This window comes from Lissotriton helveticus, chromosome 3_1 (genome assembly GCF_964261635.1).
Source record: "Lissotriton helveticus chromosome 3_1, aLisHel1.1, whole genome shotgun sequence".
NCBI classification, from domain to species: Eukaryota; Metazoa; Chordata; class Amphibia; order Caudata; family Salamandridae; genus Lissotriton; species Lissotriton helveticus.
In genome coordinates this window covers 182,850,766-182,870,255 of record NC_136061.1, presented here as the reverse complement: position 1 = coordinate 182,870,255, position 19,490 = coordinate 182,850,766, and the positions used below count along the sequence as shown (strand labels likewise).

At 44.3% G+C, this 19,490-nt stretch overlaps 1 protein-coding gene across 2 annotated transcripts in view; it reads right to left on the bottom strand.

The window, feature by feature from the left end:
- Window positions 1-19,490, bottom strand: part of LIMK1 (LIM domain kinase 1) — a 251,007-nt gene that overhangs the window by 28,524 nt on the left and 202,993 nt on the right. For both annotated transcript variants that reach the window (XM_078679557.1, XM_078679558.1), the window contains 6 exons: window positions 18,565-18,749; window positions 17,126-17,309; window positions 14,783-14,869; window positions 11,039-11,170; window positions 10,883-10,942; window positions 991-1,056 (listed from right to left, as the gene is read on the bottom strand). In XM_078679557.1, the coding sequence (XP_078535683.1) occupies window positions 991-1,056; window positions 10,883-10,942; window positions 11,039-11,170; window positions 14,783-14,869; window positions 17,126-17,309; window positions 18,565-18,749 (714 nt within the window). The remainder of the gene's footprint in view (window positions 1-990; window positions 1,057-10,882; window positions 10,943-11,038; window positions 11,171-14,782; window positions 14,870-17,125; window positions 17,310-18,564; window positions 18,750-19,490) is intronic.

Genomic DNA, 19,490 nt, shown 5'->3' with positions numbered 1-19,490 from the left:
GTAGTCTCCTATGTTGATAACACCCAGTTGGTTAACTGACTAGATAATTCAGCTCCCAGCTCTAATGTAAACTGGACTATGTCTAAAAGGAGCTCGTAAGACAGAAGTTCCAGTGTTTGAAAAGAAATCTCAGAGCACTGGCAAAATAGCACCTGGCCTTTATCCTTTGGTGATCCCCCACACCAGAAATAAAATATTTGGAAATAAAATTGGGCCATTACCTTCTCCTCAATCCTTAAATCAACTGGTGTCCTCAGCTTCTTTCTACAGCCTCAAATATCGAATGGTATTGGAGTATCATACTCAAGTGGTTTCTGCCTGTATTATATCTATAATAAACGACTGTACCATCTAACTTGGTCTCCCAGAAGAAAATATGCATAAACTGCAAAGGATACAGAACTACGTAGTGAGAAAATTGTCCCACGAATAGTATGACAAATCATGTGTCCCAAACCAGAATTCACCTCCATCAGTTTCCAGTTAGGCAATAAGTCACGTTCAAGACACTATGCCTGTTGCATAAGGCACATTACAATATAGATTAAACATGCCTACAACATCCATTCAGCTTTTCTACGCCGGGGAGGAACTGATGCTCCAACTTTAAGCATCTACTGAACAAAGCCAGAGCTAAGAAAGCAAGATTTGGGGGACTCACATGGCTTTCAGGAGGTTGAAACGTTCTCATTTATTAAGTCGTTGCCCTGATGCTCAGGTTCTTGTCCTGCCCCTTGGTTATCCCCCCATATGTTTCTTTTATCCTCGCAGCTGTTTTTGACAACAAATTCTGTGCCATGCTGCCTTTGAGGGCAAATGAGGGCTTTAAATACAATCAAATCATATTAATCAAATGAAATATGTTGGTTTGAGACTCGTGTTTGTACACCTCCCCTTAACTAAGACTAGAATAGTGAGGAAGATCTGCTCCCTCATCAAGCCCCACATTCTAGAGTTACGTCACATCATAGTGCTGTCGTGACCTCTCACCTCTCGCACCAGGCAGTTGTGGGAGTTCAGATCTCGGTGAATGATGTTCATGGAGTGCAGATACGCCTGTGGACAAAGAATACACCAGTGACACGAGTGCAAGGCAGAAGAATTTGTGACCAACTGTAGGAAGACAGCGGTCACATCATATATTATATTATAATTTATTTAATATATTCTGGACCCTCATCCAGGAAATTCTAGTCTACTGCAAATAACTATTTGGCCATTATATCTGACATAGCCTCTCAAGTGGTTAGAAACTTTTTTTTGGTGGCAGACTTTACAACCAATATTTAATGATCTTTTAAGGGAGAGGACTTAAAAAACATTTTTGAAAAATGTAAAGTCCCCACTGGGAATTTGGGTGGCTTACATGAAAAGTGTGTGCATATTGAGTGTAAAGTGCTGTCTTGACTTATCACTATGCAAATTACGAGCACGTATTGAGGATATTATACACTGAGGAACAAGGTAACAAGAACTCCAACCTCTGCTCGACATTGACCTTATACGACCACCACTTTATTCTGAAGACCATAAATAATGGACTTCGGCTCGAACCCCAATCACTTGAAAAACTGATTTTTCTCAATTCACAAAAAATATCAAGATTTTATTTCAAACAAAATTGGTTAACCAGTCTCCGTTGTAAGTTCTTTAATTAACAACAAGTATTAACTTTATTATCCAGTACAATTGCCTAGTCGATGTATCTCAAACCTGGTAAAACCCACGAACTAATGTGGAAAAAGAGAGATCTGCAATTGAGAACTGTCCAGTGGCCTAATATAAAAAATTGAAGTGTGTGCAGTATAACAGAAAGCAAATGCTTAGTTCACAATTGAAAACGCCTAAAGTCCACATAGAGCAACAAAAGACACAAATAAAGGTAGGAAGGCTACAAAGGGGGGGGGGGGGGAGTTCATACTGGAGTCCCTTACAAATGGCGAACTTTCACTCAAGGAGGGGCACAAGGCAAATAAGGGTATCAATTATGACCCACTCAGCAACCATCAGGCACTTAGGAGACAGGAAAACCAAAGCAACAGTCGTCATACAACCAATGACAACCTTTTTGTGCCAAATGAAGACAGTCCAAAAGGCTGTGGCCCTTACAAAAAAATGATAAAACGTTGCGTCCCCGACCATTCACCACCATTCGGGGGATGTCGGAGAGATTACTCAGAAGAATGGGACTTAATAAAACATGCCTATTGTATGGAACTAATCCAGCAGCTGCCTGCAACAAAAACAAATGTTGTTCCTCAAAATGAGGAGACTATGAGGATAAACAAAGATGTCATCTGCTTCTTTCGCCGATTCTGAACTTGGACATCTGTCTGGTAAAATATTCTCATGTGAAGTCGAAAGAAAATATTTACTGGCAGTCGTGTTCGATACTGCTAAACAAAATAGTGGAAAAAGGAACCAAAATCAGAGGTCACGTCCTGAGGCACTGCGAGCTTAAAGTGGATGTCATATGAGCCATTCTGAGCCCCTTCATGACAGGCAGAATAAATCACAGCACGTGACTCTAGAACTCAAACTAGGTTCAAGCCACAAAAACTGTTGTTTCGTGGGAAAATGCTGCTATTCTCGACACCATAAGACGTAACTCAGTCCAAAATGGATTGTGTGCAAATCCTGGAGAACCCCTAGATGGAGTTCCTGCTGGTGCATCCTAAGAAGACTGAGAGCCTGCAAGTGGATCCTAAAATGAAGGCTCTGCGGGTTAATCAATCAGCATTTGTAGAGCGTGGCACTGTCACTCCTGGGGGTATGTGGGTGCTGTGGTGCAAAGACTGTGTCGAAAAGCCAGGGCTTGAGGAAACAGCGGGAAGAAACTAGCAGAAAAAGGCAAAGCAACGAGCAAGCAGAAAAGGCAAAACAGAGGGCAGAAAAATTAACAGAAAAGGCAAAATCGGGCAGAAAATTGAGCAGAAATGCAAAACAGAGGGCAGAAAAACAAGCAGAAAAGACCAACCAGAGGGCAGAAAAGCGAGCAGCAAAGGCAAAACAAATGGCAGAAAAATGAGAAGAAAGGGCAAAACAGAGCAAGAAACGAGCAGAGGAGGCACAAATAGAGGGCAGCAAGTAGCTAGGCAGCAGAGGGTTGCGGACTGCGGGCAAGCTGCGCAGGAGAACTGTAGCAGGCGGAGCTACAGGTACAGCTTAAGATGAAGAACCTGCAGGTGCAGACTAACATGAAAACTCCTTAAGTTTAGTCTAAGGCCGTGAACCTGCAGGTGTGTCTAAAAAAGAAGAACCGGAATATGCATCATAGGATAGAAATTCTGTAGATGACAATCTGCAGGGGCAGCCTAAATTTGAGGACCTGCAGGTGCATCTTCAGATGGACAGCCAGGGCCAGACTGGCCGTAGCGGGCACCGGGCTTTTCCCTGGTGGGCCGCTAGGGCGGGGCCGATTTTGGGCCCCTGGGGGCCGTTTTTGTTATAGGGCCATTTTTGCAGCTTAGCTGCAAAATCGGCCCCTGTAACAAAATCAGCCGAAACCGGCCCTGGCAAACAGCACGGCCGCTTCCAGGGGGGCAGGCCGAGCTCTTTGCCAGGGCCAGTTTTGGTTCCCAGCCTGGCCTTATGGTCAGTCTGCAGCTGCATTCCAAGATGAAGAGTGTGGATGGGCCTCCTCAAACAGAATACCTGACTGTGCAGCCTAAGGAGAAGAGTTCGAGCTGCGTCCTAGGATAGACTGATTTTGAGGTGCATCCTAGGATGGACAGCCTGAAGATGCATTCTAGGGTGAAAAGTGTGGATGTGCCTCCTAAGATAGAAAACCTGAAGGTGCAGCCTGAGGGGAAGATGCTCAGATGTGTCCTAGGATGGACAGCCTACAGGTGCATTCTAAGATGAAGAGCTTGGAGGTGCAGCCCAAGATGGAGGACAGCTTGGTGTAGCCTGAGACAAATGATTCAGACATGCAGCTTGCAATATAGAATCCAAGGGAGTAACGTAGAACAGAAGCCGCAGCTGGAATGCACGAAGGCGAGTTCTAGGTTGAAGAGGCCGGAGGTATCACTGAAGACAGAATCTATATATGCAACCTAGGATGCATAAGCAGAGAGGTGCAGCTTGGAATAAGGAGATGCCGCTTACAATTAACAATCAAGGGTGGAACCCAAGACCGAAACACAGGTGGAGCTTGACCAGGCATACATGTTGGTGATGTAGCTTAATTGGAGGGTCCTGTGCAGCGTAAAGTGCACAACCAAAGAGGCAGAATCCAAAGGCAGTGCAATCTGAGCGGCAACATGGTGAAAAAACAGGAAATGCAGTGGAAATCGGAGATAGACATCTGAACCTAAAATTCAGAGCTTAGAAGCAAATCGCAAACTGAAAAGAATGGGAAGACAGAAGGGACAGCGGCTGATGACAAAACGGCAAATGAATAATTTTGCTAACATACTAAACTCATTTTGCAGTCTAGATTCAATTGCAGCTTTAAATGTTTTGGGCTATACTGCCATCTGGTGTTCACATTCGGAATTATCGTGGCAAAAGTATAACAATACTGAGTTGCAAGTTAAAGTGCGACAGCCGTCAGTCCCCGATGATGTCAAAAACCCCAGATCAACGTCGCACTCATTGTAGTGTCTTGCGAGACACGTTCTAGTGTCTCGCCAGGCACTGGTTTGAAACCACTCCCCCTATGGGAGTGGGTACACACAACCCACACCCATCCACCACCGGCGTCCCGAGTGACGTGACCCGGCTAATAAATGGGCCCGGGTGCACGTGCTCGTGGCCAGTTAATGCACCATAATACCGAGTGTTCGTATCTGTCTCTCATCACCATGTGGGCCTGAGGCCCAACATCACACTCATATCATTTAGTGAGAGAATACCCACAGTACAGCTATTTCCTCTTAACGGCGTAGGCTTTCTCAGGGGGAGGTGCTGTTGGTAGATTAGGGAGAGGAAGTAGTGTAGAGGCCAAAGCTGTCAACCTTGGAACTGGGGAACAAGGTTCGAGTTTCGGCTTCCGCTCAACATCCTGTGATTCTGGCACATCACTTAATCTCCCTATGCGTGCAAAAAAAAATGTGTCCTTGTGTAATGTACATGGTCATCAATTCACCCAATTGCCAGGGGTAGCGAAAGTGACATCACACGCCCTTTGACATCCACTTTCACTCATACACACAAATTCACACATGTTTACACTCTCACCCGCAAACTCGCACACAACATACATTTTAAAACATCTTTTACTTTACTCAGCTGGCATGGAAGGGCGTATTCCAGCTTATTGTACTCCATTTTTATTAGACTATTAGTGAATAATACATTTTATTTATTCACTATTACTGTAATGAAAAACTAACAGAAAATAAAGAAAGTGGATCCCCAGTCTTCCTGGCACTGAATTTGCCACCTCTCAGGCCAGGGGTTGCAAAGGCAATGCTAGGGGTAGCAAAGGGCAAGCCAGGGGAGTTTGCGCTACATAAAACCTGAAAAAAATACAGACTATAGAAGAGACTGGCCTTAAAGAGCAGTGGTCCAATATTGCAGCTTGGATCTTGCAGAAATGTGCACTTTTTTTGGCCTGGTGAAGGCTATAGCTCAGTGATACTCAAAGTACGGCCCGGGGGCCGCATGCGGCCCTTCTGACCCTTACATCAGGACCCCTGAGCAGCAACAGCACTGGGCTGCTTTTAAGTCGACTCAGTATTAACATTAAAAACATGTCAAATATACAAAAAGCACTTATTTAAATGTTAATTGTAGTTAAACAAGAGGAAGTAAGTAGGCTCTTTACTTTTGGAACACCTTCATTTTTTAATGCCAGCAAACAAGTAAAAAACGATAGTCTTTTCAAAATTCAGGAAAGTGTATTTCATTGACCTGTAGAACCATTTTACCTTGGTAAATCAAATTATAGCAGTGCATTCAGAAGTATTTTTTTAAAGTGATGCTTTTCAAACATGAATTTTGAAACGTTCATATTCCCCCCCGCCCCCCATTCTACCCTGATAACAAAGCCATTTGTGATTACATCCGAACTCAGGAGTTGATTTTGTACAGCACGCATCTTGAAGTCATGTATTTAGAGGTCCTCCTATATGTGATAATTAAAAAAGGAGGGAAATTGAAATAAAACAATTACCCAGGGTCACACAATTTGGTCAAGTGGAGAAGCTGTGATTCATCCCAGGTTTTCTGGTTTCACATTGCACAATTGAGTTCAGCCAGTAGAGATACATGCTTCGCATCCGCTACACCCCCTGCCATTGTGGTGCAGTCCTCGGGCACACTAAAGACCAAACTTTGAGGCCCATGATTAAATGTTTGTGAGTGCCCATGCTATAGCTTAATCAATATGTGGGAGCAGAGAAGCTGCATACCTGGGTATGCGGCTTCCCAATGTCTTTATGAGAAATCAGGAGAGGGAGTCAACCCACTAATGTTGTCAATGAGAACTCCCTAAATCCACTCAAGAAAAGATTTTCCATATAACATACATACATTTACATGCAAAGGCCTAGTCACCACCAAAAACCCACTGACTACCCTTCCAAACACCAGGCCCGCTTCAGGGTCCTGTATATTGGTTGTAAGGCTCTTACTAATCGCGGCTCCTCCTAGCTTACAGCTCTTTGGACCATTCCTCAGATCTATCGCACCTGCGCCGGAGGACGGATATATAGAGTTTTTTTTTTTAATATAGCGCAAACCTGGTCCAAGGGCATTAGAGTGGCTCGCTTGAGCACCATAAAATATTACACATTTCAATTTTTTTTATAGACACAGGGAAGTGATGTGATTTGCCCTAAATCACAGGATGTTAAGCCAAGGCCGGGATTCGAACCTGGTTCCAGGGTTGGTCTTGGTCAGAAAACAGAGCTGGTCACCAAAATAATAGTGGCTCTAAATAGCAAATCAGATATCTAAAAAAGTGGCCCTCAGATGCAAATCAGATATCTTTGAACTTGCAAAGGCATGCAGTAGAGGTCTTTTTAACGGTAGCGGAGACTGCATGCCTTTGTTCTTGCTGCAGGCCATATTTGTTGTAATATCGCAGAATTCAACAATAATAAAAATCTGTCTAGCAGACCATAAAACAGGCCAGAGAATGTTAATGTTATTGCCATTTATAGAGCGCAACTGTTACCCAACAGGTGTCCTGGCGCTGAGTGAGTTCCAAAAGAGGCATAAGGGGAGAGCAACCATCAGCATGGCCCAGGTCGAGAAAAGCCAAGTTTTCAAGGACTTCCTAAAGGAGAGTAGGTTTGTCATCATTCTATGATTCAGTGGAAGGCCATTCCAAACCTTTGCTGTGTTGGCTACAAAACTTCTACCACCCCAGCTGGCTTTACGTATTCTGGGTACCGAAATCAGTTTAGCTTCTGCTGAGCATAGGGCTCTTTTTGGTACATACCAATGGAATTGTTGTTTAAGGAACTTGGGGACGGCTCCCTGGAGGGCTTCATGGACCAAGCTTAGAGCTTCGAACTGTACCCGTTTTTTTATTGGCAACCAATGAAGCTTTTTGATCTCAGCCGAGATGGAGGCATATTTTGGTACCCCCGTGAGCAGTCTTGCTGCTGCGTTCTGATGTAGTTTGTGCATAAGCCCCTCCTGCAGGGTGAGGTAGAGTCCATTGCAGTAGTCTAGCCTAGACTAGGAGGGAGTAGTGATAACTGTTTGTATGCTATCTTTGGGCAAGTATGGCATTATTTTCCTGCATGCTCTGAGGATGTAGGAGGTGGAAGAGACCACCGCGTTCACCTGTTCTTTGAAGCTAAGTTTGTTATCAACCCAGATCCCCAGGTTTTTAGCCTTCTTGTTGGGGGTGGGGAGGGGAGCAAATGTGTCCGGCCACCAAGCAGGAGTCCAGAAGCTGGGGTTGTTTCCAAACAACACCACTTCTGTCTTGCCGGAGTTGAGCTTAAGGCAGTTTCGGGCCATCCAACCACCCACGGCTGCCATGCACTCTTGGAGATGTGATGCTGTTCCCATCATTGACCCTGGCAACAGTTATATCACAATTTGGGTGTCGTCTGCATAGGAGGTTTACAGAGAAACCGTATGATTCAATAAGTGGGGCCAGTGATGAGACATAAGTATTAAAGAGAGTCGGGCTCAGTGAAGAACCTTGAGAGAATCCACACGGTAAAGAAAAAGGTTTGGAAGAGAATTCCCCTAGTGTGACCGTTTGATTTCTATTAGAGAGAAAAGATTCAAGAAGTTTCCAGGTAGTGCCATGTATACCTATCTCCCTCAGGCAGTCCATCAATAAAACGTGATGGACCGTACCGAAGGCCGCAGAGAGATCTAACATGATCATCACCGCTTTGCCTCCTAGATCAAGTACGCTTCTAATCTCTTCTGTGGACTTGAAGCAGGTTGACTCGGTGCTGTGCCCCGCTCTGAATCCATATTGGGATGGATCCAGTGCCTGTGTTTTCAGCAAGAACCTTTGAAGGTAAAGTGCTGTGAGAGAAAGAAAGAAAAATCGAATGCTCATATTCCGAGTTGGCAAGAGGGTTAAAAGATGCATTTATTGATTTGTGGTAGATACCCACAAGGCCACACCCTTTCCTATTTGGCCGATTCAGTGTGAAAGATAGTCAGGAGGGGTGGCTTTCACCAAGTCAGGACCCGAGGCATCATCCGTCCAAGATTCTGTCATAAAGGCAATACTGATTTCCTCGTCTTCAATTAACGTTTCACACTCGGAACTGTGTTTAACTAAAGATCTAGCATTGATCAGGGCAAATTTACATACTTGATAAGGCAAGATTTTAGTTACACTCCTGCCAGTTTTAGTTAAGGATTTAATTGGTTGTTGTATTAGCTCCGGTAGCTTAATTCCACAACCTGGACATGTAAGCTGGGAGTGTGGGAGACAGTTACCAGGCTGGAGTATTAAACAGCTGGTAGGTTTGTAGGTGTTGAGTCTAAGTAGTGTTCTGCTTGAGTAGACTATCACGCTCGGTTTTTCTGAGGCAAACACTGAGCCAAACGAACAGCCAAACACTAGGCCCACACACTGCTCTTCAGACCAGCCCTTCTGGCATTGTCAGACTGACATAGAAGTCAGTCCGACCCTGCAGGTCCCCAAGTTCTGAAGTCGACAGCTCTAGTTGTAAGGTCACTCGATGAACTCTTACCAGAGGAGTGTGTACGTCTGACTGAAACACACCCAGTAAACAAGAGAAATGTTAGAAACGTCATCAGACAACAAATGTGACGCCCCTTTGCTTGGTAATGCAAACAAAATAAATTCCTTTTGCAAGCGTACTGTTTTCTCAAGTAAGACTTTTATAGCCTCCCTCAGAGTTTCAATTACAGTTTCATGAATTTACTGCCTTGTGACAAGGTCACGTGACTAGATTCTAAAATATGAGGCGTCACGCTGCCAGGATGACTCTATGCTCAGATGAACAACATAATAAGTAGTTCTGGAATAAGTAGTTCTGGCCAGCTGATATAGCATGTTCAGGCATATCTATGAATGTTCATGTCAACGTATAAAGGAGCATTCATCAAAGATCTGAGCTACCCTGCAAATCAATAGAACGAAGGAAAAAGCAATCAAAACCATCTGTAACACATCAGTCGAAAGAAAATGGCCGAATATTCCTCATTTGTGAATGCGGGCATGTAAACTTGATATTTTGCATATTCTTTTCTAAACTAAAGATTGATATATGCTATAACATACATTTTGGTCAACCAGCATATGCAGAATTCATATCCATTCGTATTCTTATTCAAGATGGCTGCTAGACCCTTGTGGGAATGAAGTCCCTGGAGTTAGTCAGGGACTCTGACTCTCTCAATTTGGAATTCCCACAAGGGACGTGTCCAGCCCCTCCCCCATTTTTCTCCAGACAGGCACTTCTTAGGCATATATCGATGCATCCTGATGATGCTCCCCCTATCTTAGTTGGGTTCGAAACATCGTCGACTTATACATCTTGACTCCAAACAGTTTAATTTGGATTTATGTGGAGCACAAGATGTTTCTCTGTATTGTGACTGCTTTTAATATGCAATTATTGACAGTCGCTACATATGTAAATGTCTGAGTTTTGGAAATCTGCTGATTTCCAACCTTTTACCCACTGTATTTTTTTGTATATAGACTTTGGTTTTTGTTTCATATTTGTGCGATGAATAAATATATTTTTTCTCCCCTTGGAGATTTTTGACACAGATCTCAATACGGCTCTGTGTAACTGGCTCTATACTTGTTGGGAGGGACTGCTGTCTCTTATAATACATTGCTTAACCTTGGTCCCTCTAGACTTATAGGGTTCCCTTGTTTCTCTACAAAGTCAACACTTCCTTAGGTGCTCTGCCCAGAATAGGACCAGTAGTCCTCTGCGTCTTATAGGGGCACAATTAGTAAACTCCTCCAGGTCACAGGACGGGTTACATGCCTAGGTCTCTGTGCAGAATCTAGAACAACATGACACCAAAGCCAAAATAAAAGTCAGGATATCAGATTCACATATAGTCAGGCTCGCAGGCCAGGGAACATGCTTGTATACAATGCAAGGGACATTCCTTTCCAAACAACAGCTCCAAGAAAAGCTACAACTACCAGGGAACCATTAAAAATTAAAAGCAACCCATGAAGACTCTAAAAGTAATCCAGAGTACCAAAGGCAATGTGTATGCATAGGCGCGAGAAGACTGTGATTGGCGGCTAAACCATAACTGCAAGATGTGTCTATGCAAAACCCGTGTGTGATTGTCTGGGTATGTGACAGTGTCCGGCCGCCTACGCTTGTGTGCATGTGATGCAGCGTGTATAGCTGCCCGAGTGACTGGGTCACTCTGTATAGCCAGTCTCTGAAATCACGTGACTCCTGGGTGCACATTTCAAGCTTAGGATAAAACACAGGAGTTTGAGACTCACCATTCCAGCTGCTATGTCTCTCGCAAAGCTGACTCGCTGCTTCCAGGGGTAGTGGGCGTCCTGCGGTGACAGCATCAACGTTAGACAGAGTTACATTCTAAGACCATCGATAAAATACATTGTTAAAGCTGAAGATACTTAATATCCGGTGCTTACCATGCTTTTGATGATCCCTCGTAGTGTCCCACCCTTGATGTACTCTGTGATGAAATTTAGCCGCTTGTCCTTATACAGTACCCCAATAAACTTCAGGACATTGGGGTGCTCCAGACATCGCATTACCTTCACCTGAAAACCGAAAGGAGCACAAGGTTATTTCAGAGCTCCAGCTTCCCCAAGACTGCAAGGCGCAGGGGTTTTGTGATGAAACTTCGATTTGATAGAACTTCTTTGAAAGATGAACCTGTCCATTTAATCAAAAGAACATCAGCTGCTTTTATGTAGTGTTGTGTAGTTTCTATAAAATGTATATAGGAACTGCGCGTTCGCATGTCATAAACTGTAGGATTGGAGTCAGAGTGACTCTAAACACCCCCACCGGGTATGTTAGCCTTTTTGTATCAGCTAGCTCACAATGCCACTAGAATCTCCTCTTACCAAGGAGAGAATAGTTTTTGGCAACCATCAAACATGACAGCCCTTATATCTCAAGACCCTGGAAACAGTACTACTTTTCGCTCAGTCACTCATGCTCACTTAGTCTCAAAGATATACACTGAATAAACGATCTGGAGGTTTTTCAATAAGAATTTATTTAACAGTCGTTATTATAGTGTAAAATAGATGAGCTGCAGCAACCACTAGACAGTAACAGATCTAAATGAGTTGAAGCACTATGAAAGTAAAAGGATGGTAGAGTTCTACCATCTTGCAATAATCATGAATACATACGAGTATATAAAATACATGATAATAAAAGGTGCATACTCCTACGATGTCTAACTAACTAGATGTACCTCAGTGTATCTAGCAAGTGTGTAGGTGTTTAACCTAGAGGGTTTCTTGACTTAAGTCAACCCCATTACCTGGATTGAGAGACTGTGGGACCCCGTCCTGGTCTCGGGTTGGACACCCCGCAAGGGATGTTTAGACCACTGCGAGCTGAGGTATCTGTATGCAGGAACCTCAGCGTCTCTGGTCAGTGTGTCGGCCAGGAAGTCCTAGTCTCCTCTGCCTGTCTTAGCAAGATGTGATGTATATATACCCATAGGTCTCCCCGGGGGTTCTACCTCACTGTATTACTGTGTCGGACTTTGGATGACGTCAGGAATTAACTTTGTACATAGATATTATGCAGGAGATGGTAGTCCTGCTGTGCTTCTAATAATCCTCATGCATAACGTAGAAGGCCTTTACCAGGGAAAATCCTGCGTTCTGTGTGCAGTGTTGTATCTAGGTAAATGGTCAGTCCCTAATAACCGTTATGCATGTAATGTAGGGGAGAATATAGGTGAAGGGTTATGATGTTACCTGGGCCTATATTAGAGTACCTATATGCAATATAACAATAGCCCAATAGGCACGAGCCCAATGTCACCTTCTAAAAGAGACTGCCTGCAGCCCCAACTGTGAACCAACACAAATGAGCCTTACAGTACGAACCATATCTAGACTGTGGGTAATATTACAAGGTTCCTGAATTGTAGTGTGTCCCCTACTATCACCCTCCCGGACTTACTGGTAACACTGGGGGTGGAGTGTGAATGGGGTTACGTATTTACTGGGGAGTACAAGTGGATCCATAAGGTTTCCCTGAGAAATGATGAATTACTAAGGAATGGGTAATATCAGGTTATGTTTCCAGGTAATTCCTCATTTCACCCTAATCTGGTGTGAAATGTCCACATCTTCAGTAAATCTATTCACCTTGTAATTTCGATGTAGCCGGTAACTTACAGTCTCTTTGGAATTACCAGAGTCCTCGTAATGAGGACCTAAATAGGAAATTCCTTCAATCAAGGTCCACAGGACAACCAGGCAGGGGCATCCTTCAGTCAGTGAACATGTGTATCCCCAAAAGTGACCTACTTAAACCAGTTTTATGTTATGTTATGTTATGTTATTTTTATTTGTACCGCGCACAGCTGCCCCAGCAAAGGGGCGTCCTGGCGCTTTGATAAGGCAAACACAACACAGCACCGAAAGGAGACAGAGGGAAAATGCAACACATCATAAAGACTAAGCAAATAAAAAGGTCTTGATGGCCCATCTGAACTGAAGGAGCTCATCTATGTCCCGAATTTGCGGAGGAAGAGAGTTCCACCAGCTTGCTGCCAGGACTCGAAATATGTAAACCAACCAATAACATCTTTCAACCAACAGCCAGATGCATGCCAAACTGGGATGTCCTTCTCTTAGTGCCAATATAGAGGCCCAATTGGACTTCATTGAACCACAGGACATATGTAGACTGACCACTGATATCCTTCTCCAACAGCCATATGTGCGACCACTAGGGACATCCTTATAACCTAGGTCATATGTGGATTAATCAGGAACATCCTTCCACCAGGGGCCATGGATATACCAACCACAGGCAGGTTCAAGGGGGACCAGCATGCAAACCTAACTTGGGCATTCTTCATTGGAGGGATGCTTAAGGGGACATCCTTCAACCAGGCACAATGTGGAGAACAAGTACATATTCATCAAGGGTGTATGTGTGCAACAACCAGAAACATCCTTTAATCAGGTACCATGAGCGGATCAACCAGGGGTGTTCTTAAAATAGAATCAGATCAGTATGTAGACCAACCAGACACAACCTTCAATTGGCCCATGTACCCCTAAACGGCTGCACACTAAGTACGTACCACCTGTGGGTACACCAGCCGAGAACATCCTTCAAGGAGAATACAAAGACCAACCAGGAACATCCTTCAATCAAGGTCGTGGATAGACCAACCCTCCAAGAAAGGACACCATATGGCTATCTTTCAATAGAGGAACAGGTATAGACCACCCGTTTACACTGTAGACTTCTCTGTCAAGTCAATCACGTTCTTTAATTTGAGACTGACTATTCAGTGGGTTCTTTGGCTGTCTGATTACATTCCATTCTGTACCTGCAATGCCATGACTAGCCTTAGTCCCCCGCAATAACGGAAGAATAGAGGGATACCATAAACTCCAAAACCCTCTAACCTCCAACTGTAGCACCTAGAATAGTCCTAATTTTGTCTGTAATGGTGTCCCAGATATTTCAGTTGGATGCTTTTGGAAACTGGGCATATAATATCAAAGGTGTACGTTGCACATGGAGGTGGCAAGAAAAACCTTTGAAGATGTAGTGGCGGCGATATGATTACATTTCATTTTGTGAACCAACTGGAAAGGAAAAGTAGAAGCATTTGCAGGTTACTTGCTTATGATTGCTGTGTTTCTTCATCACTATTCCAGCAGAGACAATACAAACTTTTGAGTTGTTAAAAATTTGTCAAGTGTAACTTATGTTTGTAGTCAAAAAATGTTAGGTTTTATAAAGTTCCCTCTGCAGTGTTGATCACTGATCTGAAAGCTTTACAGAGTCTGTGCTTCCATTCTTGTCTGATTCTAAATAGATTGTTTGCAGATTCCATATCGCCTATCAGGGAATTTTAAATCTATATCATGCATTATTTATTGCTTGAATATACAATTCTTTATGGATAGTGTTCAGAGGTTACCAGTCTGTTTTCTGATGTGTGAGAGATGGGATCTGCAGGCTCCCACAGGCCAGGGTGTGTCTTGCAGATGTTCTTGGTGAAAATCTGTTGACAATCTCTACATATGTCAATCTTGTTGCGCGATAGGCTTAGACTGAATTCATGCTGTTATCAGAGAAAAATAAAGCAGTTTCCAATTGCCTACACTGCCTTCTACGGCATTGCTACATCCACAGTCTAGTCATGACGAGCTTACCTCCTTGAGAAACGTCCTTTGAGTTTCCTCATCAAAACGAATCAACTCCTTCATCGCCATCACTTCCCCAGTCTCTCGGTGAGTTACCTAGTAACAGGGAGGAAGTGGTATCAGCAGACAGAAAAGGATGATTCTGGGCCTCATTAAAAGTCTAAGTGGAGCTGCTGTGAGATTCCGGAGCGTCAGAGCAACATCAGTGGCCATTGTACTGATCGAGTGCAGGGACAAACCATGTGCGCCTGATGTGAAGGAAAAAAAACAAGACTCTCGCAAATGTGATTTTAGGTCGAGCCTGGGCAGTGCGTGCACTGCTCTGCGAGGCATGCTGTATTGGAATATGGACTTGAAGCCCCCCCCCCCCCCCTACTCTCCACCCATATTTGTCATTGGCTTCCGTCATTGTCCTTCGTAAATGCTGGCTTAAGATTCGTTAATAAGCTTGTTAGTCCCTCCCTAGTACCGCCTTGTCTCCATTTGTAACCTCCTATGAGGACTAGTTTTTTACTTTTGTTACATGGTATGTATTATTTAGTCTGTAAGCACTATTTTCTTTAATGAGTTTGTCCTACTGCAGGCACCACTTGCTTTCCTGCAACATTTAGTGTGCCCTGCCCGCTTTCACTTTCCAAGCGGCCGGGACAATGCGGCCGCTTCTTTGACATGAAATAGGTCTCGCATTTACAAGATTTTGAGCTATTGGCATTGTAAATGACAATGTCCTTTATTTATGTGTTAATTATCAAAGCAGATAAATATAACGCATTGTCATTTACAATGCCAACAGCTTAAACTCTTGTAAATGCGAGAACCATTACATTGCAAATTCTTGTTAACTCAGTGAGAGCGTGACTATAAATAGCACAACCCAGAAACCTTTAGCAAAGGTACACCTGCATTCCACGCAGGCGCCTGTCCCTATGGTATATGGGAATCTAAAGACCGTCGCAAAGCTAAGTGAAGTTTCAGACTGCACTCACCTTCGCGAAGGACTAGAGATTTCTCTTACAAAGCGGGAGTGAATGTTGGATCTGGAGAGATATGGATATGGAGATTCCCGCTGAACTGTTGGTATCTCTGCAGGGACGTAAGCAGCCTTTAAATTGGAATGGGGTCTGGGACTGCTAAAGTATCACTGGTAAGTCCCTCAGAACCTCTGTATCCTACCACATAGCACACCGAGGGCATGGGGCACATTAACTATACCCTAAAGTCTGGGTGGCTTTTGCCCATGCACCTGCCTCTGTAATATGGACATGGGTAAAGGCTTCAAGCAAATGAAGGAACGCCCCGTTAACATTCTGGATGCACCTTTGCATCAATGCCATGGGCATTACAGAAAGGGCTGCACCAATGTGCCTGGGACTGGGTGTAGTGGGCATAAATGCCGGTTGCATTTTTGTGGGACTTTAAAAATACGCATTAGCGGGAAGGCTCCAGGCAGATCTGTGAGAGTTTAGGACAAATCTGCGGGCTCAGAGGAAGGGACATGTAAAAAACCTGGACAACATTCAGGTAAGAAATCTGAGAATTCAAAGAAGGATGTCCTATTCCAATCATAATTTCCTGGCTCATATTTTGAGCTGTTTTCCAGGCACGGTAATGGGGGCTTCTAGAACCGCCAACCTCCTCTTTGCTGCAGGGGGATTTTGAGGCACAGAACATCGCAGACTGCCTATGTAGCCTTGAAAAATACACACAATAACTGCAATTACTAGTGTTGTGGCTACAGTGATGGTTCTAATCATTGGGCGTAATGCTGATGGGCAGGGCAGAGGTCCAGCCAAAACCACACGATGCTGGAAGCTCCCATGAGCCATCGACCAGAGTAAGCTTGCTCGCTTCTAGTATTCATGTGCAGATATGCAGTGTAGCGGAAGCTGCACAGTGTCAGGCAGAGCTTGCTACTCTAGCTGGCGGTGACCTACAACAACAAACTGTATATGAAAACGTGCTGCTTCTTCTACGTGCCATTGTACAATAAAGATTTTCAAATCTTCTTCTACTTATGTTAGAGACGCAGCTTTTTGTGCACATTTTGGGCTTCTTTGGGCCTTTCCTGTGACTATGCTATCCACAAATCAAGCAGCTATCAGGATCTGTGGGAAGGGAGGGATACTCCAGCAGGCTGCTCCTCTGCTTCAGGTGAAGTAGCAGTCCATCAGCCAGGAGTCTATTATGGTTTTCTTCTCTATCCAATCTCGCTAGACCGACCCTGCCTGGATCACTGTGGACCCTGCCCATGAAAGCTAAGGATTTGTGCCTGACGTGGATTGTTTTGAAGAACAGGTGGGTGGTTGCATCCCAGATCTCTTTGGATCCCCTATATGGTGTGATCAGACATACCTTAATGGCCTGGCCAAAGCATCCTTTCCCAAGCACCTCCCCATGGATCAGGTCTGAAGGGCGGAAGATCCTGTGCGTCCGGGACACGACCCGGAGGGACTCCGAGCGCCCGATGTCCTTGCGCTGAGAGATGGGGGATCCCACCGAGCTGGAACATGGAGATTTGTCAATGCTACAACTGCGCCTAGAAGACAAGGCAAGGGAGACCGAATAGTGGGTTATACAAAGCTGAAAGCAGTCCCTTCTCATTACTGTGCATACTTTCCAACCAGAGCCAGAGTGACAAGAGTAACCAGCTTTGACAAGCACCCAACCCAGATGCAGATGGTGACTGACATGAGCAGTAACCTCTAATTACCCATCTCTTGTACAGAGTTACAAGCCATAGGAGTATTAAACTCATCTATGGGAGATGCTTACCCACAAGATGCAGAATAATTGGAGCCATTGTTGCTGAGAAATGATCCAGCATTAACGTTTTGAGGCCTGGGACATCAGAATTTGGGAAGGACGTCATCGTTTCCATCATCCAGATAGCTTGAGCTGGGTCAAGGCAGTCCTGAATAGCGAATTGGTGCCACCTTAGGCAAAGTGACCTTTTCTCAACCCCATTTTCTGGTAAAGAGGGCACATTTGCCATCCCTACTATTCTAGTGGTCTCCAGCCCTGCCGCGGGTGTCGCCCTCACATAAGCTAGAGAAGACCTCATTAAATCCAGAAATCGGGTGAAAAGTTTGTAAAGCAGTGGTAGCAATTCAGAGACTTTCAGTTACTGCTCACTCTGCGCACTGCCAGAGACCGTTCCTAATTCCAACACGTCTTCCGAGAGTGTAAGACTTCATGTCTTCAATTGTCTCTGCAAATACATTACTTACTCGTCTTCCACTATTCTAACCAGATATTAACTCTCCATATTTACCGCCATCACTCTAGTCATTCTCCTCTACTATTACCACTTTCCTCCAAGGGGCACACATCTTCCTTCACCACTCACTCCACCTGGGCACACCATAAATGCCACTCTTTCCAGGGCACAGCACAATTACTGCTGTTACAAGTTAAAGATTCCATGTCTTACCCTCTCGCCTAGTAATGTCTCTCATTCTTCTGCCTCGACACAAATTTCTTCACTTCTTCTAGGCGCTTCTCCCTATGGGTCAATTGACCACACTCTCTTCCGATGCAGATTCCTTCACTCTTACACCTCTATTAACCAACAGATGCCCTTCGAAGCTGCGAGGGCACATAGCCAACAACTGCCATGCTGGGCAGAATAGTACTTGTGCTCACTTCTCCACCCTTAAATGCCCACGGCTCTTTCTTCCTATGGGATATTCATATTCCTGTGTGAACTCCTGTAGTAGCCTGGTTTAGTAGGACACCCGTATCTTAGGATAGACCTCTCGCGTTTAAGCGATCCTAGAATGAAATCTGCGTACATGATTGTCCTTTGGCGCATGGCTCCAGCTTCAACGCAGGGCGTCCGTGATGGTGACTTCAACGGACTCCGCAGATCCGCAAGGGGGCTCATCTCCGAGACGTGCTCTCTCACGACCGCCTCGTGGGGATCATGCTCAATCGTTAACTGTAGGAGGCGGCTGGTTTCCTGGATGAGAAGATCAATCTATGGAGAACCAGAGAGAAGAGGGTCAGGGAAGGAGCACGAGGATCGAGCATGTTGGAAAAACAAATTGAGAGCAGGATGTGGCAACAGAAAGAGTGCAATTAAAAAAGAAGAAGTATAAGAATTGGATAATGGTAAAAGAAAGGAGACTATGATAACTTGTAGATCAAAAATGTACAGCATGAGCAATACCGAAGAGAAGAGAGGTGACTTCTAGAGGAAGGTAACTGGGGGAAAACAAAGGCTTGTGGTCGGACGAGGTACAAAGATTGTGGAAATTTGGTCAAGATAATTAAAAGTGTTTCCATGTTAATTCTGTATTAATTTTTTCCACTTTTTCTGGTACACAATCTTGCGCGATTCCTAACATAGAGCAAAAAGGGAACTCCAGGTCCCACAAAGAACACAGAACATTAAAGAAGAAAGTTGATCTCTACCATCCTTCACTGGCCACGGAGTTCAAACCTACTTCACTTCCAATGTACAAGGTCTAAACTCAACCTACATACAGGGCCTGCCTGCCTAATTCTACAGATATCATAGGAAATTGGATTAAATGTATTATCAACTTTGGAATAGTGCAAATCTCCCCACTTTCCCAATGCAGAATCCAAATACACTCAACACTCAGGATGCGGAGTCACAATCAACCAAATTCATGAGATTCAATCCGCCACAACTCCCAGTGTGAAAGAAAAATACTACTTACATTCACCATATGCATAAGCAAATATACACAAA